The sequence below is a fragment of the Hemicordylus capensis genome, chromosome 11, assembly GCF_027244095.1.
Source record: "Hemicordylus capensis ecotype Gifberg chromosome 11, rHemCap1.1.pri, whole genome shotgun sequence".
NCBI lineage: Eukaryota > Metazoa > Chordata > Lepidosauria > Squamata > Cordylidae > Hemicordylus > Hemicordylus capensis.
Window position 1 is genome coordinate 15,112,347 of NC_069667.1, and position 25,506 is coordinate 15,137,852.

General features: G+C 51.6%; 2 protein-coding genes and 1 non-coding gene across 3 annotated transcripts; 1 reads left to right on the forward strand and 2 right to left on the reverse strand.

Annotated features, from left to right (window-relative positions):
- Positions 1-3,408: 3,408 nt before the first annotated feature.
- LOC128335306 (regulator of cell cycle RGCC-like) lies at positions 3,409-11,012 on the reverse strand. Its single transcript, XM_053273326.1, has 5 exons — positions 10,862-11,012; positions 5,722-5,880; positions 5,367-5,447; positions 4,790-4,852; positions 3,409-4,323 (listed from the first exon to the last, which is right to left on the reverse strand). The coding sequence occupies exons 1-5, from the start codon at positions 10,887-10,889 to the stop codon at positions 4,316-4,318; spliced, it is 339 nt and encodes a 112-aa protein (XP_053129301.1). The 5' UTR covers positions 10,890-11,012; the 3' UTR covers positions 3,409-4,315.
- Positions 11,013-12,034: 1,022 nt separating this feature from the next.
- On the reverse strand, positions 12,035-12,106 carry TRNAE-UUC (transfer RNA glutamic acid (anticodon UUC)). The gene has a single exon. It is a non-coding gene; the product is annotated as a tRNA-Glu (tRNA).
- A 395-nt stretch (positions 12,107-12,501) lies between these two features.
- LOC128335729 (ras-related GTP-binding protein A) lies at positions 12,502-23,278 on the forward strand. Its single transcript, XM_053274426.1, has 10 exons — positions 12,502-12,747; positions 14,597-14,630; positions 14,926-15,025; positions 16,588-16,654; positions 17,359-17,581; positions 19,162-19,257; positions 19,869-19,991; positions 21,554-21,645; positions 22,373-22,488; positions 22,767-23,278. The coding sequence occupies exons 2-10, from the start codon at positions 14,604-14,606 to the stop codon at positions 22,862-22,864; spliced, it is 942 nt and encodes a 313-aa protein (XP_053130401.1). The 5' UTR covers positions 12,502-12,747; positions 14,597-14,603; the 3' UTR covers positions 22,865-23,278.
- The last annotated feature ends 2,228 nt before the right edge of the window (positions 23,279-25,506 follow it).

Below are 25,506 nucleotides of genomic sequence, written 5' to 3' on the forward strand. Positions count from 1 at the left end.
GTTAATTGTGATTAATTTTTTTAAATGTTTGTTGCCTTGGGACTGTTCTGAAAGGTGGAGTAGAAATGGGAAAATAAATTATAAATACTATCCACAGCCCCCTTCCCTTCACTGGGCAGGTGGGATGATGTGTCACTTCCCCAGATTTAGATGGCTTATTCCAAATTCAGGGCTGGGCATTAAGGCAGAGTCTCCTAACAATCAAGTTGCAATTAAGGAAAGATCCAGCCACCATCCTGGGCCATTAACAATTGATCTGCCGCCTGACAAAGGAGAGTGGTGGGCAGTGGGAGAGGCTCACCCCCATCCCAGTAAGACCAACCTGGGCAGGAGTCTACACTCGCTTTTGCCTCTCCCTCTGGTGACCCAGGAGGCCATCTAGAGTCCAGGGATTCTCAACGTTGGGTCCCCAGATGTTATTGGACTTCAACTCCCATAATGCCCAACCAAAGGCCACTGGGGCTGGGGATTATGGGAGTTGAAGTCCAATAACATCTGGGGACCCAATGTTGAGAATCCCTGATCTAGACTGATCTGCAGCCTCAGCGGGAAGCCAGGGGCTGCTAGTTCCACACAAGTTCTTACTTCCAGACCTTTCAGATTAGCCCCCACTGAAAATGCCAGCCCATCTGAAGCTGCAAACCCCACGAGAGCTCAGAGGACCTCTTGCTGACATGGTTCTTTGGAAGCGGTGTCTGGTGGCCTGTGCCCTCCCACCTAGATGGGCAAGAGGTGAGCCCAGGGCCGGCTGAACACAGGAACTGGCTGGCTCGGAGGGCTAGAGACCCCTGGAGGAGTGTTTTCTGAATCCTGAACAGACCCACAGTGGATGGCCTTGACCTGCGGTTCTTCCCACTTGGCCTCCAGGCATTCCTGCAACAGAGCCAGCCAACCTCCTCCCCGCTGGCCTCCACATTCTGCTGTGGGCTACTGTGGTAACAGCGGAGGGAGGAGGACGACCAGCCCTCACCAGATTTGGGGTTTGGGTGTATTTGTAAGCTGAGGCAGTTGCTTGGCAACAGCTCTGCTCACGTTGCCATTCTCGTGGGTAGCAGATGTCTCCTGGAAAGGCTGACATCATCCGTGATGGCTGCATGAAGAGGAAGCGGCTAACCACACGGCACTGCGGAGCACCCAAACTTGCAAGCGAGGAGTCCGTGTGCTCAACTGTGAAGCAGGAGCAAAGCAGCTTCTTTCCAGAGATGAGTTGAGATCAAAGCTGCTCCCCACCCCCAGCTTTCTTGGGGGGCCCCCAACGCTTCCACCCATGCCCAAGTAGCAAGTTGTTTCTTGCGTTGACAAGAGCAGACCTCACCCCCCACGTCTTTGCCTGCTAATCCCCCTCCTCCTCCTCCAAGCTGCACCAGAGGGCTTCCTTGGACCCTGCTCAGCTGATTTCCTCACTCTCCGCTCCATGGCAGGGATCCTGACTCTCGCTTGCTGCTCCGGGACCTTTGCTCCCTCTAGTCCACTCTGGATTATGTCACCCATCCAGAGGTGTAACTAGGGAAAATGGCGCCCGGGGCAAGCACTGAAATGGCGCCCCCCACCGCCTGCCCCCCCCCCGCCCCCCCACATACTACATTATACTTAGGTTTTTCCTCACAAGCGCCCGCCGCCGCCGCCAAGCCAGGCCACTGACAGGCTGCCAGGTGCCAGCAAAGCAATGGGGGGGGCACAGGCGGCATGGAAGGGTCCGCTCGTGGGGAAGGGGGCACCGACGTGCTCCCTTGACTGCTGCAGCGTTGCTGCACTGAGCAGGAAACATTTGTATTAAGAAAAATTTTAAAAAAAAATTTAAAAAAATTGGTCATGGCGGCGCCCCCCCACGTGACCAGAAAAGATGGCGCCCGGGGCACGTGCCCCCCCTGCCCCCCTATAGTTACGCCTCTGAGCCCATCGAGCGCCCAGCTTGCTTCAAAGCCATCAAAGAAAGCAGTCATGGGCAAATCCAAAGAGTTATTTTAGGCACTCACTCAACCAGTGGCATGTGACCTTTTTTTCTTTTCTTACAGCAGCTCCCCTTCCCCACACCCATCACAAGCCACTTTTGAAATCCTGCATCAACCACGTGGCATGTGGGAGAAGCCACGTTACTAGGAGCAGGTGCCTCCCTGGCTCCAAAATGCCAGCTGGCACACAGAGCTGGTTTTGTCTGAATGGTCATCTCGGAGAGGGAGCCGTCTTTTCTATTGTGCATTCCAGCTAGGGATAAGGTGTCCCGTTCTGGACAGCTTTTGCTTCAGGGGTCTGCACTTTCTGAGCTGAACTCGGAAGCCTGGCCTTCCAATAACCAGGGAGAAGTCTGGAAGCATCCCAGCACAGGGAGGAACGGAGCGCATACTGCCACTGCTGGCTGTGTAAATGATTTAAGGCTACAAGCCTGCAGCCTTTGCCTGCTGGGCTCCTTCCCTAGAGGCAGCAACACACCCAAGCCAGACAGGGTCTCTTCTAGTGATGCTGCAGCTTTAGAACCAGCTTCTTAGGGCAGCCGGACCAGCTGCCTCTGTGTTGATGTTGCACTAAAATGGGGTTTTGTTCATAGGTGCCTTTTTGTTCGATTGTAGTTTTTGCCTCTTCTTTTGATGTTGGGTCATGTGACTGCAAATCACCTTGGGTATCTAACAGAAAGGTTCCTGAGAAGTTAATAATGAGTGTAATTTCATGGTGCTGATCAGAGAAGGGCCTGGAGTGCCCAGCTGCCCAGGCATAGGATGTCCATCCACAGATGGTCCTAGCACAGTGGAAGGGGACCTCACACTGCTCCCTGGCCCCAAAGATCGCAGATTGCAGGTCTGGGTTAGGAGAGAGCCTTGCCTGAGACTCTGGAGAGCAGTTACCCACCAGAGGAAATTTAGCCAGTCCTGAGCTAAATCTAAACTGAGAATAAGCCAGAAAGTGGGAAGCGGAAGACCAGGTTCAGACTTTGCCCCTCCTCTCTAGCTAAGCTTCCTTAAATGAAAGGCCTGCATGCTCTTCTCTTGGCTGTGCCTTTTGCATTTCTCCCCCCACAATGCTCCCACGGTATGACACTGAGTACGTGTGGTACTCCAGATGTTGCCAAACAGCTACAGCAGGGATTCTCAATGTTGGGTCTGTAGATGTTATAGACTTCAACCCCCATAATCCCCAGCCCCAGTGGCCTTTGGTTTTAGATTATGGGAGTTGAAGTCCAATAACATCTGAGGACCCAACCTTGAGAATCCCTGATCTACAGCAACATACTCCATCATCCAACTACAATTCATTGTGGATGGTGCGGTGGGAGCTGTAGTTCAAGCAACATCTAGAGTACCACAGGTTGAGAACCTCTGTCCTGAGGAGTTCAGATCCTGTTTTGACGTATAGAGCAGCAGATGCATCCTGGATAGAAGCTGACGAGATACACAAGAATCAAGAGCCACCAGCAAAAGCTCCACTTGTTTAATATTAACATACAAGAACAAAACCAGAAAGAAATAACTTGATTTTACAGTATTTACATTGGAATATAGTTACAGTGGAGGAGTGGGGGTAGCACTTGCCCCAATACAGCACCTGTCAGCCAGGCATGGGGGGTTACAAAGAATGAAGTGGAGGGAGCCTGCATATGTGTGCGCACACACCCCAGTGGTGTCGTTGCAAATTCAGAAGTGCAGGTATTCTCTATGATAGCCCCTATGGCCATAGCCATGCTGCCAGACAGAGAAGCTGAAGAGCATTGGCACTCCATTCCTGTGTGTCCCCACTCCACTAGAATCCCCTCTCACATACACACTCCCCTGAGAATGAAGAATGAGACTCTGAAGTATCTCAAGTGTGCATTAGAGCACACACCCCTAAATCTAGTTTTGAAGCCATTCTTGAGTTTTATGGACTGAACAGCTGAACATTGGCAGCTTCATCCCACAATTTCCATATGCCAAGTGAATGTGATAATATCAGTGCCATGCGATGTGCAGTTGAGCCACTCTCTGCCGAAGGTGGGCATCCCACAATGCCACACTGACCACTGTCCGTCCTTCCCTGCAGAGCCTCCCCTGAACTGAAACAAGAGACTTCTGCTTGGACCCATGTTCCTGGGGGTGGAGGAAGAGAGGAAGGCCTGTGGCTCATTTTCACATGCAAGTTCCTTTGAAGACCATGCAGATTTCAAGAATAGTCTGTGGCTTACGAAGGCAGAGTTTTAAAAATAGCCAGATGACAAATAAGAGTCCTAGCCAGTGGTGAGTCATGAGAATAGTCCTCCTGTCTTCCTGCTTTTACTCCATTTGTCCTGAGAAGGTGCCATCGGGAGATACTTCAATTGGGACAGTCCTCATGAAAAGACAGAAACTCATAGCTCTGCAAGACAAAAAAGGAGAGGAAATAAAGTGGTCAGGAAAAAAATCCACACAAATACAGAGCAAGCACAACAATCCTCCCTCCTATTTCCATGCCTGCTTTGCAGGACGTTGGTGCCTAAAACAAGCTTTTGTATTACACTAAACTCTTGACAGATGAAGAGTGTGGTGTGACTGAAAAGCTTGTAGATTCCTATTCAGAGGTGGGATCCCCAGAGTCTTGCAGTAAGTTCACAGCATTCCAGATTCACAGTTGCTAGCTTGAATGCCGACACTCTGGCATATTTCATACCAGAAGGCAAAAGAACAAAGGGTGTGTGCATGAGGAGAGCGTTCTTCCAGTAGGAACTGCTCCCAGCACACCAGGATCTTTGACGACAACAAGCCAGGTCAGTTGGCTTTGAAGTAAACGCAGGATGCTCCACTGGGCTCCCGAAGGCCCACAGAGACCGTGTGGCCATACGTACCCTCCAGGACTCTGTCCAGGTCTGCAATGAAGTCCTCTAGCTCTTGGGTGTCTCCAAGCTTGGCTAAAAGACAAAGAAGCACAATGTTGTGAACTTGACAGCTTCCCTCACTCCAGGCCCAGCCAGCTTACATTTCTGGGGGGAAGTCAATGAAGTTGCATGGTCAGGCCTGAAATTCCATTTTGAAGGCACATCTTAAGCCTTGCCAGTAAGGCAATGCGAGTTCTTAACAAGAAGTTCTTCCTCTTTCCTTCCACTAGAATCTCAACTGATAATTACCATCCTCACGAGGTAGCCCACTTGTGCCTCAAATGTTCACACATCCACCATCTTGGATCAGGGTGGATGACATCATCACAAACTACGCTGCTGAGGGGCCCTGATGTGTCCCTACAACAGTACCAAATCAGGTCCAAATGGGTCCAGGCACTACAAATTTGATAGGGTCATGGACAGAAAACGGGGGGATCTCATAAGTGTACTTTTCTTAAGGAACGTCAGCTTAAAAATGCATGTTGAGCAGATGGATGTGGGTGGCTTCATGGAATTTACCTGCTGTCCCATCTTCTCAGCTTACCTGTGGAGTAGGACACGGAAGCTGGAGTGTTGAGGTCCTCCTCGCTGGTGTTCAGGCTGCTGCCAGGGGAGGTGCTGTTGCCTGCAGCAGGAAGACAACCCAGTAAGGCTCAACCCAACCTGGCTATCCCACAGGTATGTTGCAAGAGAGAGAGAAGCAACAACTCACAAAAGACTTCTCAGCTCCCTGAGCGTTTCTCCCCTTTTCACCCCCTGCAGCTCATGCTAACCACAGCTGCTTGTGGTTTCCACCTGCTTAGCACTGACAGCATGCAAAGGAGTCGTACACCACACTCTCTCTGCCAAGGCCTCCCCCCACCCTCCCTCCCAATGGAACAATCTGCGGCCAGGCTCACTTTCCGAGTCGTCGATGCCGCTGTCATAGATGCTGGGCAGGGTCCTCCTCTTCAGCTCCTCCAGGTGCTGCTGATACTGGCAGGGCTCGCCCTTGTCAAAGTCCTGCACCACTTGGTCAAACTCCGCCAGGAAGTTGTCGAGGTCGTCCGTGGGCAAGGCTGCAGAGGGGACAGACATACCCAGGCTGAGCTCAGCAGAAGGAAGGCCCTTGAACGCCTCCCCCAACACTCACTAGGAAGCTTGGAGTGTGCCCAACCCCAACTGCTTCTGCCTGGCTGGTCTCTCATGAGCAGTGCTGCCTTCCTCGGGGATGAAGAGAGCCTCCAAAAATGCTTGGGACACTTTCCACAGGCAGGGGAGGGCTCTTGACTCTTCATGTCTTGCCTGGGGCATCCCAGAAGCATCTGTGCGGCCAAGGTGGGAAACAGGAGGGTGACTTGGGCGGCCCTTTGAGTCAAAGGGCTCTTGAGTCAAAGGGCTTCAGAGAAGAGAGCAGCCTCCTTGCCAGCTCCCTCGGGGGGGGGGACTTTGAAGCTCTTCTAGGAAGGGTGGGTGGGCAAGGACCCCTCAGACAAAGTTTGCCGCCCGCCTCCCCTTTCTGTTTCAGACATCTAGCATGTGGGACAGAGATTGCTCACCCAGAAATGCACTTTGCCTCTGGAGAGCGGATCTTGTGGTAGCAAGCATCAGTTGCCCCCATTGCTAAGCAGGGGCCACTCTGGTTTGCATTTGGATGGAGACTACATGTGTGAGCACTATAAGGCATTCTCCTCAGGGGATGGAGCTGGGGAAAGAACACCGGCATGCTTGCATACAGAAGGTTCCAAGTTCCCTCCCTGGCAGCATCTCCAAGATAGGGCTGAGAGAGACTCCTGCCTGCAGCCTTGGAGAAGCTGCTGCCAGTCTGTGTAGACAATACTGAGCGATATGGTGCAATGGCCTGACTCAGTATATGGCAGCTTCCTATGTCCCCCCTCCATTTTTCCCCCTGGTGCTGCCACAGCTTCTAAACTAGATCTTCAAGCAACAGGGGCCTCCAACAAGGACCACACCTGCTCACCCACCAAGTTTTGCAGGTCTGGACAGGGACAAGGGAAGACCATCAGTACCAGCTCAGCTTGGTTGTCAGAGGCTAGGAGGCCTTCAGCCAAAGAGAACAAGTGGCTTCATGGAGCGCACAGAGCAATCCAGTGGCAGAGGTTCCCCTGCTAACTGAGCCAAGAGGCACCTTTTTAAAGTGGTAATTTTCTGGGAAACGACTTGACTAGCAAGCCAGAGGTTGCTGGTTTGAATGGTATGTTTCCCAGACTATGGGACACACCTATATCAGGCAGGAGTGATATAGGAAAATGCTGAAAGGCATCATCTCATACTGAGTGGGAGATGGCAATGGTAAATGGTAAACCAGAGCCAGCGTGGTGTAGTGGTTAGAGTGCTGGATTAGGACCAGGGAGACCTGAGTTCAAATTCCCATTCAGCCATGATACTAACTGGGTGACTCTGGGCCAGTCACTTTTCTCTCACCCTAACCTACTTCACAGGGTTGTTGTGAAGAGGAACCCAAGTATGTAATACACAGCTCTGGGCTCCTTGGAGGAAGAGTGGGATATAAAATGTTAAAAAATGTAAAATGTAAAAAAAACAAAAAACCCCGCTCTTGTATTCTGCCAAAGAAAACCACATGGCTCTGTGTTTGCCAGGAGTCGATACTGACTTGACGGCACACTTTACCTTTTTCCTTTATTGAGCAAGGGGAGAGCAACTGGCCCTATCCAACCCCAGCACAGCATCCCCCCAGTGGCTGTTACATAAGAACATAACAGCCCTGCTGGATCAGGCCCAAGGATGCCCATCTAGTCCAGCATCCTGTTTCACACCGTGGCCCACCAGATTCTTCTGGGAAGCCCACAGGCAGGAGTTGAGGGCCCACTTGCCTGCTGTTACTCCCCTGCAACTGGTGTCTGGTGTCTATCTTAGGTTTCTTTTTTTTAATTGTAAGCCATCTTTATTTATTTATTTTTATTTCTCTCGGTAAACTGCTGTGTGAACTTTTGTTGAAAAGCTCCCAAATATAAATATTTGTTGTAGTAGTAGTAGTAGAGTGGGGCCTGGCAGCCTCAGCCCAATTTGTGAGCCACCCAAACCAGATCTACCCAGGAGGGACATGTCTGTGGACCTCCCAGTCGGGCGAGGTATCCCGCCTCCCTTCCACGGGGCAGAGTGGAGCTTGAGCAGAATACCAGCCCTTTCCAGAGACATGCTAAGGAAGGAGGCCCCCCCCCCACTGCTTATCTTTCCATCTCTTTGTTTTGTTGGCTGCACAGTGTGGATGTGCACCAAAACAATGGGGCCTTTATGTGCTCATTTCCCTTTGGGGAGGTGTGTGTGTACGCAGTCATCTCCTGGCGTGCTTCTGAAGAGGGCGAGAAGCAGCAGCCGTTGGGTCAAGACGGCCCTTCTGGACCGACCTGAGCCAGTGGACAGGCTCTCTCCTCCTCCCAGCAAGGAATGTTAGAGGCACCTTTTTGGGAATGGACTAGAGCTGGGGTTCTCAAAGTTGGGTCCCCAGATGTTGTTGGACTACAACTCCCATCATCCCCAGCCACAGTGGCCTTTGGTAGTCCAACATTTGGGGACCCAAGAATTGAGAACCCTGTACTAGAGAAAGGCACACAGCTTGTCCATTTGCCCTGCCAATTTCCTTTCAATATTGTAGATCTTAAATACTGCCCAAGAATGAATATCTTCATTGGGTACTGTGGAAAGACACTGTTCTGCACAAGCCACAATGCAAAATAAATAGGTAAACTGTTCACTGCAGAGGCTTTTATTCCATCTCACCCATGAGAGGGGTGTACAGTCTCCTTTTCCACTCCCCAGGGACACCATCATGTAGAAATACTGGGTGCAATTCTTTTTGTACAGGGGTTTAGAAACAGACACATAGAAAACGATGACCAGGTGATCTCTCTCTCTCTCTCTCTCTCTCTCTCTCTCTCTCTCACACACACACACACACACACACACACACACTCTACAAACCCATCCTCTAACCTGTATTTATCAACCCCCCAAAGGCATGAAATAAGGACAGGGCAAAAGTTCTTCATTTATTCATTGCATCCTTCTCAGGTGGGGGAACTGAAAAGAAGTTTCCCAGCTTCTGAGAAGAGGAGTTTTCCCAGCCTCTCCCGTGTTAATGTCAGAGAGGCCAAGAGCGAAAACATGATGGGTGTCATGCCCACTGACTGTCCCTGCCAGAGGTCCACCTAGGTAATTTTGGAGCCTGGACCTAAAGGCCTTTGGAGCCCCCCCCCCCCGCAATTTAAGCATCATTCTTTTAACATGTAGGTTCTTGAGGGCACAAACCACACCACCCAGGACAGACTAAAAATGATTTGGAGGCCCCCAGGGGGTGGGGAGGCCTTGGACTTTGGACCTGAAGTCCAGGGGTAAGAGTACCTTTGGTCCCTGCAGAGAATGGTTCCTCTGTCTCTCTCAGGGGTGTGATGCAGAGGAGCCAGCCCACACTTCTTTGCAAGACGACTGTCAGGATATGGAGTAGGTGCCTCAGAGGGCAGGAGGCCCGCTACGGACCTTCTGTGGGGCAACCCTTGGTTGGCACCCTCTTGTGAACTTACACAGGATCCCCCTCCCCAGAAGAACTTGGGCATCAAGGGCGGGATGGCCGCACAGTCCACATGGAAGCCAAGGCTCCAGTTCTAGGGATGGTTTTTCTTCCAGTCTTGGAAGGTCAGAAAGGAAGCCCTGGAATAGCCGGGGGGGGGGGGCGGTGGCCCTTTGGGCAGGCCCCCTTAAACCTTTCATCTGCTCCTCTACACTTTTCACAAATAATTGTAGAAGTGCTATATTGTAATGTGACAGAAAGTAACTAGGGCGGTAAGACCTGCCCCGCCACAAAACATTTAGTCTGGCTATGGGCCTGTGTGTCAGCAATGCAACTGGGGGAGAAGCTGGAGGAGCTGGAGGGAAGGGGGGGCAAAGTTCCCAGGTGGCAGTAGCAGCCGCCACCAGCCCATTCTGGCTAGGAATGCCTCTGTGAAGGCTCGTCTGCATTCACAAACCGAATTCTCTCAAAGCGACGCTAGATTTGGCTTGCAAATAGACCCCTTTATTTTATTTTATTTTTTTTAAAAAGCTCCAGAGTTGAAGGGCTGAATTGCGGCTATCTTGATGAAGTACGATGAATTGTCTGCTGGCTAGCTGGGCAAGGGAGTCCCTTCTCGCGGGCGGGCTCTCTTTTCCTTAGTAGGGGGCGAGGAACTGACTGCCGCATTCAACCAGCGCTCCCCTCCCCGCCACCCCGTGGCTGCTGCCGCCTTCTCCCTTGAGCTTTTTTTTCGGGACCAGGAGTCCCTTGGAACAATTTTCTCACTCTTTTTGCGGTATAGACTGTTTTGTGAACTTTTTTTTTAATCCTTGTAAAGTAAGCATACAAATATCCTTAATGTAACAAAACGGGGCCCCATACACATACGGAGCATACTGATGAGATAAGAGAACCGTATTAAATGAGAAATATCTAAATAAGTGCAAGAGCAATGAATAGGTTTCGAATGTCAAGGAAGCCCACGAGGGTGCTCAAAGACGGCGAAGACCCGTCTTAAGCCGACGGGCGAGATGCTCACCGAGCGGAGCCACCTCTAATAAGACAACCAGAAGGAAACCAGAGAGATCAGCAGCGTGTCCGTCCCCTCTCCAGAGGGAAGTCCTCTTCAGAGAGGGTTCCTCCTTAGGGAGCAGCCAACATGGTTCAGTGGTTAGAGAGAGTGCTGGACTAGGGCCAGGGACATCCCAGTTCAAATCCCCATTCAGCCCTGAAAATAACTGGGCGACTTTGGGCCGGTCACTTCTCTCTCAGCCTACTCTACCTTACAGGGTTGTTGTGAGGCTAAACAAAGCCATATACAGCACTGAGGACGAGTCAGGATATAAGTGCACAACATACACACAATAAACACCGTTTTCCCACGAGCACGAATTCCTGCCTCAGCCCCGCCACGCCGTGCAATTCGCCCATGCGGGGACAGACACTTAAGAACAAAAGCATCCGCATTAATTGCACACACCGTGGTAAATGTTCAGCACGGAGAGCCCGTTAAGGAAGGCAGCACTCACCTGTCTGGCTGGCCGCGTCTCGGTCCATCCTGGCTCGTGTCTTGAGCTCGCTCGCGAGGATCTTCAAAGGCCGGAGAAACGTCCTCTGTTACAAAGTAGCGAAAATCTCCGGCGCGGGACATTTTGTTATTGAGGCCACGCCCCTTCGGGAGCCGGCTCAGCCAATCGCTGGGCGAGGTGGGCGGGTTCTGCAACTGTCAACGCGTCTCTCGCGGGGACTTTTTTTTGTGAATGGAGGGGAAGCGCCCTCGGGCCGAAAGGCCGCTGAGAAGTGGTAGCTCCTGCCGGTACCCCCTTGCCAGGGCGGTAGAGCTTCACTGCGAGAGGGACGTAGGAAGCAAGGACCATAGGAAGCTGCCTTCTACCCAGCAGCACCACCGGTCCATCTAGCTCAGTGTCATCTTCTACCCAGGCTGGCAGCGACTTCTCCAAGGTTGCAGCAGGCAGGAGTCTCTCTCAACCCTCTCTTGGAGGTGCCGCCAGAGAGGGAACTTGGAACCTAGTTGCTCTTCCCAGAGCGGCCCCAATATCTCGCAGTGCTCACACATGTCGTCTCATTCAAATGCGAACCAGGGTGGACTCTGCTTAGCAAAGGTTCAATGCATGCTTGAACAAGACCAGCTCCCGGCGCTGTTGTGCTGGGCAGAGCGTAGCGCCCAAGGCAGGGATGAAGGCGAAGGGCTTCCATGGCAGGCAGCCGCCTTGAGCCTGCAATTTAGGAAAACAGTAGATTAAAGAGCGCTTTCAGTAGCGGCTCGTCCTAAGTCCTTTAGCGCGGCAGCCAGCTCGGCTTGTGCCTTTCTCTCCTGCGTTGGCTGCAGGCTGGCCAGTCCTCAGGTAGAGCTCTAACTGACGAATAGCCGGCTTGCATGCAGAGCAGGAGAGGAGAGAAAGACCGGCTCGACAGGACCAGTCACTAGTTTATAGGGAATCAAGGGCTTGGTCGGGACGCAGCAGGAGCATCTCCTGGCGGCCGAAGATTTCCTCGCGGCTGCCTTGCTCTCTGTTTCGCAAGCGTGCCCTTCATTTTGCAGCGTTGACTGCTCTCCCGGTTTCCTTCCTCATATCGAGCAGGAAGGTGCTGGAGTGCATCAGGCGATATTTCTAAAGAAAACCACAGAAATCTGCAAAATTTTGCACTGAATGGAATTTGGGGGGAAAAATGATTATTGCTTCCCATACCGGGAGTCGAACCCGGGCCGCCTGGGTGAAAACCAGGAATCCTAACCGCTAGACCATATGGGAGGCTGTGATGCAAGCCTCTCATTTAGAGCTCTTCTCATACGCATTGATTGAACTATTCGGTCCTTCACACCTGGCATTTAAAAACACTCCCAAACCTATCAGCTCAGTGGAAACAACCTGGACTTCAAATGACTGCCAAGGTTACTCAAGAGAATGATGACGACAAACCGCCAGATGGTGGGGGGAGTTGGCAACCCTAAAAAGGGGAGGAAGCAGAACACATCACCCCCTCCCAGAGCTTTTGCAACGACCGGCTCAGCGCGCAGACACAACGCAATCCTATGCCTCCGGCAGTATGGGCAGGCTGGAAATCTGCCCTCAAGGAACATGGCTTCTCTGGCTTCGGTCGCGGGGCCGCTCTGGGCGTCCAGGCCTCTATGACCGCGGCGGCTTTTCAGTCACGTGAAGAGAGGGCCGGGAAGTGCAGGCCACGCCCAGGAGCCGCGGGAGCGGCTGTTCACGTGATTTTGCGAGGCGCTGTTGGGGGCCGGGCTGTCGCGCGCAGCCAAGCCGGAGCAGGGGACCCCCCGCCTTGGGCGAGCGGATTAAGCGAGGCCGAGGCTTCGGGGCCCAGGAAGAGGAGGGAGGGGTAGCGTGCGGAGACCGCCCTCCTAGCTGTCGCTGCCCGCTCAGGACCAGGGGTGAGGCGGAGGTGGCGGGCTCGCTGGCGTCCCTGGGGCTTTAACTTCTATGGGGGTGAGGGTGGGATATGTGCCTGGGCTTACGCCTGCCTGAGCGCCCCCGCTGTTCTCTCTGCTGCACTCTGCACCTGCTCAGGGGCACGCTTGGGTGTGAAAAGCGGTGCCATGGGACTGGTTGCTCAGGGACTGGGCCCGGCTTCGCTTCCTTGGAAGACGGGGTGCGTGGGGAGCCTCACCGGGTCCCCACTAGTGCAGGCAGGCTTTGCCTGGGCTCCTCCCGGTCTCCGCGTGTCGGGACGGATGGGGCATGTGTGGAGGGTCTGTGCGCGTGTAAGATGCGGGTTGCCTTGCCCGTGGGTACCCCGCAGCGCGTACCGAATGCCCCTGGGGTGCGTGTAAACGTCCCTGCGCAGGAGCCGAGTGGCCCTCCCTAGGGGTGGAGGAAAAGGTGCTCCCCTTCCTCCATCTCTCTGATACTGTAGCGTGATTAGGGGATCTACCACCATAGGGTAGGTCCAGACGGTCCATGGAAAGCTAAATCTGTAGTTATATATAGGTAGCTTCCCCAAAACTTGAAAATAGGGAGTGTGTGTTTCCTTCTTACATTTCAATTATACAGTTATAATTTTTAATGATTAAAGGGATAATTCCCATCCATGTGTATACAGGAGGATCTAGGGGGTCCGTAAAAGGCTAAGAACCTCAGCTGTAGGTGCTTCAGAGTTCAATCCTGGTCCTGAGAACATGCCCTCAAGCCTGAAACAGGCTTGGATTTGGGAGACTGGCCTTCATGTGGGCTGCAGGTGGTCCCCAGATGTGCATTTGCACCCAGGACACCTCCTGGGATGCCAACTTAAACATTTTTTAAAGTTTGGTTGATAGTTATTTTAAATGGTTTTAAATGATCTGTTGTTTCAGTTGTTTGTGTTTTAATGTGTAAACTGTCCAGAGATTTGTATATGGGGGTGGTATATAAATGTGATAGCTAGATAGATACGGTTAGATTGTGTCCTCGAGACAGTGTTGACTCGTGGTGACCACTGAGCCATGTGTTATAAGTGACCCATAATAACTGCCTCGACCTGCATGCTGCTGAAAAGCCCACCCCCCAAAGCCTCAAACATCAGGATGGCTCTGCTGGTTCAGATGCAAAAGGGCCCAGCTCCCCTGTTTGTGTGGCCACATCTCTTTGCGAGTCTCAAGAGGTGATAGCCGGTGGCAGAGGAAGTGTGTCTGTCGAATGGGGCTAGCCTTCAACTTGCATTTCCAGGTTGCACCCCTTATTCAGTTTGAATTAATTACATCTGGATAAGGAAATGCACTTTGAAAGCTTAATATTCCTTGAAAGAATGGCCAGGGAACTCATCCTTTCATCACCATATTTGTGACTGTATTGAGGGACAGATATACCTATTTAACATTTTTTTAGGTGTCCTGTTGGGAATACGGTGAGTAAACTTCTTGGTCCTCTCATTGGCCCTCTTCCAAGTTGAATCGGTGAGTTAAGGGAAGTCTAAGGCAGGGGTGGGCAAACTTGGCCCTCCAGCTGTTGTTGAACGACAGCTCCTATAATTCCTAGCCACAGTAAATTGTGGCTGGGAGTTATGGGAGTTGTCGTTCAATGACAGCTGGAGGGCCAAGTTTGCCAGCCCCTGGTCTAAGAGGATCTGTTGGTCAATTTTGCACGGCTGCTCTTGCCCCAACAGTTTTCTCTTGTGTTGCCTGGGATGAAAGGGAAGGGCCATGCTAGCATTTTCCCAGCCGTGGGTGTAGAGTCCAGCCTTGTGACTGAGGAACTTTGAACAAATGGCCGACACCCTGCACACTGTCTCTTGCTCTTTCTTTACAGGTGTGGGATGCCGAACACGGCCATGAAGAAGAAGGTAAGAGCAGGAGCTCTGCTTCAGTTTTGGGCAAAGCTGGGAGATGGTTTCCTGGCAGGGTGTTCAAGGGCCTCGTGATGCACACGCACACAACCATTGCTGTGAGTGTGTTGTACCAGGAAAGTGGTGCAATCAGTGGCTGCCTGTAGCTTTGATCAGGGACAGCATGACTGGAGTTGGTTCTCAGCCAAGCTCCTTTTCTGTTCTCAGAGCAGTGCCAAAAAAGGGCTGTTCAGAAAGGTATTGTGAAGTAATCTCGTTTGTTGCGTTGGCTTCTGCTCTTTCCCTGAACCAGGTGCTGCTGATGGGGAAAAGCGGGTCTGGCAAGACCAGCATGAGATCAATCATTTTTGCAAACTACATTGCACGAGACACGCGGCGCCTCGGAGCGACAAGTAAGATGGCTGCTTCTTGGGCCTGGGGGTTTGCTTTCAGCTCATATGGCTGTTAAGGGCAAGAGGCAACTGGTTTCCTTCCCTCTTTGCATAAAGATGTGACATGAGATCTCTCCTCAGGGTGTGTTTTTCCTGGAGCCCCTCGCTGGGCAGTTTGGGCAGAGACAGCAAGGAAGGACTGGGAAGCCCCTTCAGCAGATGGAGAAGGGAGCTCTCCCTGCAGGATCCTGGTGCCAGAGACCTCTGTTGCTTAGTTCTCTTTGGCTGACATTGGATCCTGCCATAACCCAGCATTCCCTTGCTGTGTCCCAGTGAGACTTCCCAGATTAAACAGGAGTGCCCCAGTGTAGCCTCTGCCTGCCAGTGTGTACCCTACCCAGTGGAGACCCAGTGTTCCCTCTCACAGGGATTCCCAGGTGTTGTTGACTACAACTCCCAGAATCCCCAGCCAAAGGCCACTGTAGCTGGGGATGTTGGGAGTTGTAGTCAACAACATCTGGGAATCCCTGTGAGAGGGAACAGTGGTGGAGACAGGGCAGATCAGCCTGAGCATTTCTTAGAAGTGCCCCAAGACTTTTTTAACTGGTGGCTGCTTCTGGGAAGTAGGAAAACCTCCCTGATTGTCCTTTGGCAATCCTCCTGGACAAACCTCCTGATTGGCTGAAGAGGGCTTGCCCTGAAAAACTGCAAGTGGCACAGCTTCAAGGTCATGCCAGAGAGACTTCCTGATCTTCCATTGGCTTTATGGGGGCTTCACAGTCACAGTTAGGAGCTGGAAAGGCCTTCTTTGGAGTAGGTGAACAGGTCAGGGTTGGTCAGCAGGCTGGCTGGATCTCCCGTCTGGTCCATCTCTCTTCCAAGTGGGCCAATGAAAAGGTGCTTGTAGGGATGTGCACGAACCGGTCCAAAGGCCATTGTAGAGGCCTCCGAACCGGTTAGAATGTGGCGCAGTTCGAAGGTTCGGTGCGGGGGGTGGTGGTGGTTCTTTAAAGGCGGGGGGGCACTTAACCCTCCCACCACTTTTCTCCCACCGGCGTGCCTTTTTAAAAAAAAACAAAAACACCTTGTGGTTTTTGGGGTGGCAGTGTACCTCCCTGCCCCCATTTTTGCCCAGAAGTGGCTGGAAGTATCATGCGTACGTCAGACTTGCGGGTGCAGTACTTCTGGCCACTTCCAGTTGAAAATAGGGGCAGGGGTGGCAGGGAGGTACACTGCTGCCCCAAGATTTTTTTTTTTAAAGGAGCACCGGTGGGGGGAAAGTGGCGGGAGGGATAAGTGCACACACACACACCCGCCGCCCTTAAACCACCCTGCCTGGCACCGGACCGCAGAGGCACAGTTCCGTGTACACCACTAGGTGCTTGCATGTGCCTAGCAACCAGGCAAGTGTTGGCACCACTCCTTTTTCTTCAGGACTTTAAAAACCGTGTGTGTGTGTGTGTGTGTGTACCATGCGCTATGCATGATAGCACATGCATGTGTGTGCTATCATGTTGGTCTGCAGCTTACTCAAAGTTTGTTCTAGTGCTCCAGTGACCAGGTTTCTCCTGGGTTTTTTTCAGTTGATGTGGAACATTCACATGTTCGATTTCTGGGCAACTTGGTCTTGAACTTGTGGGACTGTGGAGGGTGAGTAGTCCTTTCCTGCTTGCCTTGATCAGGTAACCATGGGCCAGTCTCTCTTTCTTGGCCTAACCTGGATCTTGAACAGAACTTAGACTGATGCTTTCGGAGCACGTGCTTCGCCTCAGTTTGGTAGCCTTGGAAATGGCAGTCCTGAGGCCACAGACCTGATGGGACAGAGCAGAAGCAGCACCCTTACCAAGAAGCGAATGTCTGGAGAACTGAGGTTTCCACAGAGGCTTTCTTGACTCTGTCTCAGGACGGCACTTCAGTCAGATACCCCTTTATGATATCCCAAGAATTGTCCTGCTGTCTATTTAGTACCACTGCCTTCAAAACCTGTTTTACTAGTTGCTGTTACTTTGCAATATTTATTTTTAATTTAATTAAAAAAATCCTCCTCCTCCTCTAGACTAATGTGGTGTTGCAAGATTAAAGCTAAAGGGGAAAACATTTCAGTGGCTCATTCACAGTGACGATTCACTACATTTTTCTTTAATTTCATTGTTTCACAAAAACATGTAGCCAATTTGTAAGTTGCATAGATGGCAAACCTGCTTGAATAAAGTATCCTGTTTTGTTGTTGCTCTCTCATGATGAGAGAATTCGGCCAGTCCTTGACTGGTCAGATGCCCAGATCTGCCTTGATGGGTCCGGAGCTCGGCACGAGTGGCTCAAAGGGCTCTTCTTGGCTCCGCTTTCCCTTCCAGGCAGGACACCTTCATGGAGAACTACTTCACCAGCCAGCGTGACAACATCTTCCGCAACGTGGAGGTCCTCATCTACGTCTTTGATGTGGAGAGCAGGGAGCTGGAGAAGGACATGCACTACTACCAGTCATGCTTGGAGGCGATTCTCCAGAATTCATCCGACGCCAAGATTTTCTGCCTCGTGCACAAGATGGACTTGGTGCAGGAGGACCAGCGCGATCTGGTGAGCAGCAGCAGCATCTTGGTGCCCAAAGGAAAAGGAGGAGAGCTGGTCTAGTGATAGCAAGCATGAATGGCCCCCCTTTGCTCAGCAGGCTCCACTCTGGTTTGCATTTGAATGGGAGACTACATATGTGAGCACTGAAAGATATGCCCCTCGGAATGGGGCCGCTCTGGGAAGAGCACCTGCCTGCTTGCATGCAGAAGGTTCTAAGTTCCCTCCCTGGCATCATAGGGCTGAGAGAGAGACTCCTGCCTGCTGCAACCTTGGAGAAGCCGCTGCCAGTCTGGGTAGACAATACTGAGCTAGAAAGACCCATGGTCTGACTCAGTATAAGGCAGTGTCCTATGAAAGATGCAAAGAATGGATTTTTTTGTCCCCAGTGCACAGGTTTTTAAAAGAACTTTAAAACAACAACCCTATAATATGAGGAAACAGCCTTTATTTCAAAGAGCAGCCTCTGGAACTGTAGCTATTTTTAATAATCTATGGATGTCCTTTTTTTTTCTTGTCCGTCTGAACACTCTCCCCTTTAAAGGTGCATGTTGTTGGTTAGCAGTTGCCTTATTTCCACAAGTGGAACGTGGCACCGAGATTGTCCTCTTGTGCAAAATTCAGTGCTGCCTCTGTTGTTCCTTGCCCTCTCCTCCCAGACCTTTTCAGCTCTGTGTTCTTTGCAAACCTGTGTGCTAGAAACACAGACATACCGGTACATTGATATACAGGTTAGGTACATTTCTCAATGGCAGAATTGGGAGTGATCTTGGCAGAAAACATGGTTTCTTGTAGGTTCACAAGTCGGTTGTGTTGAATGGGATCAGTTTTATGGAGAGGAGAGCTGGTCTTGTAGTAGCAAGCATGAATTGTCTCCTGAGCAAGCAGGGTCTGCCCTGGTTGCATATGAAAGGGAGACTAGAAGTGTGAGCACTGCAAGATATTCCCCTCAGGGGATGGAGCCGCTCTGGGAAGAGCAGAAGGTTTCAAGTTCGATTTTAGGAGAGGAGAGCTGGTCTTGTGGTAGCAAGCATGACTTGTCCCCATAGCTAAGCAGGGTCTGCCCTGGTTGCATATGAATGGGAGATGATGTGTGAGCACTGCAAGATATTTCCCTCAGGGGATGAAGCCGCTCTGAGAAGAGCAGAAGGTTCCAAGTTCCCTCCCTGGCAGCATCTCCAAGATAGGGCTGAGAGAGATTCCTGCCTGCAACATTGGAGAAGCCGCTGCCAGTCTGTGGACAATACTGAGCTAGATGGACCAATGGTCTGATTCAGTATATGGCAGTTTCCTATGTCCCTATGTTCCTATGCAGCTGATATCTCGACTTCTCCTAGGAGACTCCTGCTCCTCTTGCTCACGTGTGGAATTCCTAGTGCAGGATATTTGCTGGCCTGTGGGTTCCTGTGCTTGGCCACTGGGCAAGGGGAACTGTCTCCTCACACCTGCTCTCCCCTTCCCCAGAGCCTGCAGGCATGACTTTGTATTCTTGGTTTTCCAAAAGGGCATTGAGCAGTTTAAAAAATAATCAGCCTTGGAGCACCAGTAAAATTTGTCCTCACCTGGGGGTGTCAAATCCGCCTCCTCAGATTTTCAAGGAGAGGGAAGAGGATTTGAAGCGTCTCTCCCGCCCATTGGAGTGTGCCTGCTTTAGAACGTCCATCTGGGATGAAACCCTTTACAAGGTTTGTACATCTGTGTCCATCTCTGTCTGTCAGAACTGTTCCTTTCCCTTGCCCTGTAAAGCCAGTGTGGTCTTGCTGCTGGACTTGCTCCAGGAGGATCTGGGTTCAAATCCCTGTTTGGTCAACTCGCTGGCTGACTTTGGGCCAACGTGCTCTCTCGGCCTGATCTGCTTTCACAAGCCTGCAGCAAGGGATGAGCATCTAAAGAGTTGTGGATTTCTTTGTCTTCTCCAAGTTTATGCTTCGTATGTGAGACATGTATGTGAGACCAGCTGGCCCAACATGAGCAGGCTGCTCTTTTGGGGTGAAAAGAGCAGAATTGGTCAGTGCTGAGCAGAACTGTGGGAGTTGTTTGGGTCATAGGGAGCTCCCTGCTAGGAGTTCTGCCCTGAACGCCTGTGATCTCTGGTGCAGCAGCAGCGAAAAGAAAACAGCTTTGGCTGCAGCAAGTTTGTCTGTCTGTGTCTCTCTCTCTCTCAACTCCACCAGCAGACTGCCTAACTGGAGCCCTGCCATGCTCTGAGATGTTTGGTCTGGCTTTTGCCGCACCTTTTGCCCTATCCAGGAGGGAGCCAGACACTGAGTTTTTTCCTGTCTCTTCTCTTGGGCAGGCTTGGTCCAGTATAGTCTACCAGCTGATTCCCAATGTCCAGCAACTGGAGATGAACCTCAGGAACTTTGCGCAGATCATCGAAGCCGATGAAGTTCTTCTGTTTGAAAGAGCCACTTTCCTGGTGAGAGGGAGAGCGAGAGCGCAAGAGAACGGGTGTCCTTCGTTCTCTTCTGTCTTCATAGTCATTCTAGCCCCGGGCACAGTCAGTCTTGGGCAGTGCACACGCTGTTTGGGCTGAGGGCTGTTGGGCGAAAAGGTAGTATAGTTGTTTCCAGGGTGCCGGGAAAGGGAAAATGTGTCAGGTTTGGAGTCTTAAAGTATAATGATAACTCCTTCTTCCATCCAAGTACTTGTCCGGTCTTTCCAGCCTCATTTCAGATGCCTTTTAAAGGAATCGGTGGCTTCTGGTGCACCCCTCTTTCAGCACTGCTTGAATGCTAGTTGCAGAAGGCCCTGGCTGGTGCCATTGTAGCACAGGAGAGAGCACAAGTCTCTGCATCCCTTGGTCTGATCTTGTTGCTTCTCGCAAGGAGCCAGAATCTTGGCCTCCTCTCCAGTCTTCCCTGTAACGGGGATTCCCAGATGCTGCTGACTACAATGCCCATCATCCCCAAGCAAAGGCTTTTGCAGCTGGGGATGCTGGGGGTTGTAGTCAGCAACATCTGGGAATCCCTCGCTGCACCTCTCCCTTTTACAGATAGGGTGGCGGCAGGTTGTGAACTCTCCTTCTGGAATCAGGCCTGGTGCTTTGGCTCTTCTGTGTAGTACCCACAGGGCCTGAACCCAGTCTTGGTACACAGCTGCATTGAGTGCCCACAGAGCTGTGGAGCAGCAGAGTGCTTGTCCCCTGTGGTATGCTGGGGTGAATGCAGAGGCCCCACACCCAGCCCTTGGATTGCAACCGCAACCAGTTGGGCTTGGCCATCACTTTCCTGTGTCTTTGCCCCGGAGGTTTCCTGGCTAGGTTGTTGAAAGTGCCCTCTTGGATGCCCTAGAATTCGTCCAGATACAGGAGGCCCTCTATATTCACGGGGGCTCCGTTCTGTCATAGGCGTGACTATGGAAACCGGGATTAAAGAAACCTTTGAGAGCCAGTGTGGTGTAGTGGTTAGAGTGCCGGATTAGGACCGGGGAGACCCAAGTTCAGATCCCCATTCACCCATGAATTAACCCCTATGGGAATCCAGGGGTTGGGTTCCTATGCACACACAAAAAAAGGCTATAAAAGTGGGACAGAGGGAGAGAAATAAGAGAAATAAAGTACTGTACCTTGTCCTCCGGGTCTCCAGCTCTCCAGTAATGCCCCCCAAGCCCCCAGTTCCTTTGGCTTTTCATTTAACATTGGGGGTAAAGTTTTTAATTTTCTAAAGCGTTACAAAATGGCTCCATGCTGTCTCCAGACTGGAAATGCCACTGGAAGTTATTTCAGGTGGCCCTGAAACTGCCGATAGGTGAAAATCACCTATTTCTTGCCCCTGCGGTTGAGGAAACTTGGTCTCTACGACCTCACCACGGATACGCAAAACCGTGGTTGCTGAAACCATGGATAGCAAGGGCCACTTGTAGTTTCATTTTCTTCTTGTGTCACCCCATGCAGGCCAAGGGCCTAATATTATACAGGCAGCCCTTTTGGCTAGGAGTCCAATACTACCCTTTCATGGCAAATGTCTTTCCCCTCTACAGGTCATTTCCCACTACCAGTGTAAAGAACAGCGCGATATCCACAGATTTGAGAAAATCAGCAACATTATTAAGCAATTCAAGCTGAGCTGCAGGTGAGAGTGTCTTTCCTGGGACTGATGGGAACGTAGCGAAAGCTCTGCCTCGGGTCAGGGACTGCTGCTGGGTGCTCTGCCCAGATGGAGCTTAACCCCGTCAGCTAGCTTGGGGACTGACTTCCACGACAGCCTAAATTCATCCACGGGTTGACTTGTTGACTGCTTAGGAGGTCTCGTTTCCAAACCGTGTGGAAAGTGGGCCTCCTAAATGTGGCCCTTGTGCTCCTCGTGTGGTGCAAGGTGTGATCTCTCCCTGAATTACCCTGGGATGGTTTATGTGGAGGAGGAGTGCCGCACAGGTCGGAAATCCTTTCCATAGCCAAATCTAAGGTCAGCTTCTTGGAGCGGCTGTCTCTGTTAAAGACCTTTCTGGGGGTTGAGTGAGTCCCAGTAACGGACCAGGAATTCTGCAGTCCACAGATGGCAAGAGGTATTTGGGAAGTGCTCCTTGTGTGACCGGGCTCAAACTTCCTGTTCTCAGTGTGATGGGCTGTTCTAAGTCCTTCTTGAAGAGAGGAGGGAGAAGCTTTGTACAGAAAGCCACTCTGTGCTGTGTTTGGAATTGGGGGGCAGACGGCGCTTGCATTTTCCTGGGGTGGAGTGGCTGCTCAGTCTCTTCTGCCTCAGGAGTCCTGGGGAGGGGTGCATAGGGGGCTCCAGGCTGTGAGAATCGCGAAGGGCCCTTTGTGGATTGTCAGCTAACGAACCGCCTTCCTCTCCCTAGTAAACTGGCCGCATCGTTCCAGAGCATGGAGGTCAGGAACTCCAACTTTGCAGCCTTCATTGACATCTTTACATCAAACACTTACGTGATGGTCGTCATGTCAGACCCTTCCATACGTAAGTGGTTCTCAAAGGTTCTGCGTGACCTGGGTCGGAATGAAAAGCTGTGCCGGGTCTGGGCAGGCCAGCTCAGCAGGGACTGGAGCCTGACAGAGCAGTTCAGAGTCTGCTAAGAAGCTCTGCTGGGGAGGGCGGGCTTTGTTTGGTGTCATCAGTGGGTTTTCTTAAGGCAGGGCAACTCGACCAGCCCTGCTTCTGTACACCACAGCCCCGCCCTGGGTGCCCCCCCCCCCCGGCCGTTGCTCTCACCCAACTCGCATCCTCCTCTCTTGCAGCTTCGGCAGCAACGCTGATCAACATCAGAAATGCCAGGAAGCACTTTGAGAAGCTGGAGAGGGTGGATGGGCCCAAACACAGCCTGCTCATGCGCTGAGCCCTCTCCCCTGCGCACGCCTGCGAGAACGGCTCTGTTTTTCCTAGGAGACTCTCTAACATTGTGGGTGTCTATTTTGTGGGCTTTGACATGAGTGTGCTGCTTTCCACCGCAATCTTGTTCTTTTTTCTCTTAACGTCGGATGCTGCTGTGCCAGGCGACGTTGGGATACACTGTGGACCTTTCGGAACTTCTTCCCAGAGCGTTGGGGAGGGTCTCCTGCGAGGGGGGGCAGCCTCGGCTCTTGGTCTGAGAGTTGCAGACTGCAAAGCCTCTCCTAACCGCCCTCTCTGTTCCAAATGATGATAAACTTACAAAGATGGGATATTTACTATTTTATCAACAAGTTGCTTAGAGTACATTTATAAACTTCTCCTTGTCTTCAATCATGACAATAAATTTTGTTACCAGGGACTTCAGTTTCCAGAGTTCTGGAAACCTGCATCTCTTCGCGTCTTCTTGTAACGATGGTCTTCCACGGCTTAGACTTGAATGACTCCTGTTCTGCCCTGCAGAGTCTGCAAATGGTGTAGCTAACCCCTTTTCCTCTTTGAAGAGGCAGTGAGGGCAGGAACTGTGGTTCTGAGTCCAGCGGTTGAAGGCTAGTTTGCCAGGGGTGTTGGGAATGACTTAGCAATAGCAATAGCAATAGCACTTACATTTATATACCGCTCTATAGCCGAAGCTCTCTAAGCGGTTTACAATGATTTAGCATATTGCCCCCAACATTCTGGGTACTCATTTTACCGACCTCGGAAGGCTGGAAAGCTGAGTCAACCTTGAGCCCCTGGTCAAGATTGAACTTGTAACCTTCTGGTTACAGGGCGGCAGTTTTACCACTGCGCCACCAGGGGCTTAAAGGGCTCTGTTCCATCTAGGTTAGGTGCTGATCACTGGATTGCCTTGGCGGGACTCTAGTGTTTCTAAAAGCCATCCAGCTGTCCTGGCGAAGATCTTAGGACAGGGTTTCTCAACTTGGAGTCCTTCAATGTTGTTGGGACTACAACTCGTATCATGGTCCAAAACATCTGGGGACCTAAGCTGAAGACCCCTTGCCCTGGCAAAGGTGGCTTTAGGAACAATATTCACCCTTCAGCACACCAGGCTGGCGAGGCTTAGCTAGTACTGGATTATCCTGTATGTTGTACCTCTCTCTCTTTGTTAGTGTTGCAGTCATAGTTCTATTACAAAATCCATTCCATTCAGAAAAATAAGACAAAACATATATGTATCCACAGCTCACTTTATTAAGCTTGACAGTATGACCATTTGATAAAATAGGATATTGGATCTAAGGAGAACATAGGAAGCTGCCATATACCGAGTCAGACCATTGGTCTATCTAGCTCAGTATTGTCTTCACAGACCGGCAGCGGCTTCTCCGGGGTTGCAGGCAGGAATCTCTCTCAGCCCTATCTTGGAGATGCTGCCAGGGAGGGAACTTGGAACCTTCTTCTCTTCCAAGATGGCTCCATTCCCTAAACGGAATATCTTACAGTGCTCACACTTCTAGTGTCCCGTTCATATGCAACCAGGGTGGACTCTGCTTAGCTAAGGGGACAAGTCATGCTTGCTACCACAAGACCAGCTCTCCTCTTTAAGGAGTTCCTGATGCTGTCGAGGCTGGGTGGATATGAACCTGAGCAGGAACGGGGCTGGGAGCCTTGTCTAGAAGTGGAAAAATAAATACAAAAATACAGTCTTTACAAATAACTTCTCATCAAGCTCTTCATCTTCTGGATAACCCCCAGTGATGTAGGCATGACCTATTGCAATAAAAACAACCTTGGTCGTATGTAAGGGATTGCAAGACCTTTGCTTGGCATCGATCTTGCTTAAAACTATTTCGTTGAATGTACGAAGCTGCCTTGTGCCATCAGATCCTTGGTTCATCTAAGTCAATATTGAATGGCCGGCAGTAGCTTTTGTGGGGGGTGCCTGCATGGGGCCAAGAGTGTGCCCCTCTAAGGGGGCCGATTGGGGTGGATTGCTCCAGGGATGGAATGCAGTTCTTGCAGGAGGTATCGATTTAGTAGCCTGGAGAATGTGCTGGTTGCTTCGGGTGCCAGAAGCAAGAGGGAGGCGCCAGCAAAGGAACAGCCTCTTTGCCTGGCCTGTGCTGAGCTGCTGCTCCGGTTCTTAGCCCTTGCAGAAGCGGCAGGCTGATGTCTTGGCCTCTGGAGCGCCTGGGCGGTGCTGGTTCTCCCGGTGCAGCTCTTGTGGCTTGCAGCGGCAGCTGCAGCAGGCAAGCCTCTGGGAGACGGGGCTGGGGGCGGAGGGCTTCTTGTGGTTGTTGCAGCGGTGGGCCAGGGTGGGCCCGCTGGCATCGGGCTTCCTCTTCAGCAGGCGCTGCAGCACCTGCTTGTCTGAACGCTCCCTCCGGAAGTCGTCTTCAAAGATCTTCAGCTGCAGGAAGGAGGAAAGAAAAGTCAGGAAAGGGCAGAGCGGAGGCCTGTAAAATGCAGCCAGGGCTCCTTCTCCTGGGCAGGGTTGCGTTGGCCCTCGCCCAGCTACCTTGATTATTCTTGGGGAAAGGAGAGGAAACTTGAGCTGTGCTTAAGCAGTGCACTGGAGGCAGGATGCAGCCAATGCCTGGGAGGGAGTCCCACTCGACTTTGTGGGGCATCCTTATGTGCAGGGAT

What these genes read in the sequence shown, in the direction of transcription:
- LOC128335306 (XM_053273326.1), bottom strand. Translation starts at nt 10,889, where the DNA reads ATGGACCGAGACGCGGCCAGCCAGACAG. An exon ending in AGACGCGGCCAGCCAGACAG is followed by an intron (nt 5,881 to 10,861) that starts GTGAGTGCTGCC and finishes TCCCCTCTGCAG; the next exon opens with CCTTGCCCACGGACGACCTC. An exon ending in TTCCGTGTCCTACTCCACAG is followed by an intron (nt 4,853 to 5,366) that starts GTAAGCTGAGAA and finishes TTTGTCTTTTAG; the next exon opens with CCAAGCTTGGAGACACCCAA.
- LOC128335729 (XM_053274426.1), top strand. Translation starts at nt 14,604, where the DNA reads ATGCCGAACACGGCCATGAAGAAGAAG. An exon ending in AGGAGGACCAGCGCGATCTG is followed by an intron (nt 17,582 to 19,161) that starts GTGAGCAGCAGC and finishes CCGCCTCCTCAG; the next exon opens with ATTTTCAAGGAGAGGGAAGA. An exon ending in CAATTCAAGCTGAGCTGCAG is followed by an intron (nt 21,646 to 22,372) that starts GTGAGAGTGTCT and finishes TCCTCTCCCTAG; the next exon opens with TAAACTGGCCGCATCGTTCC.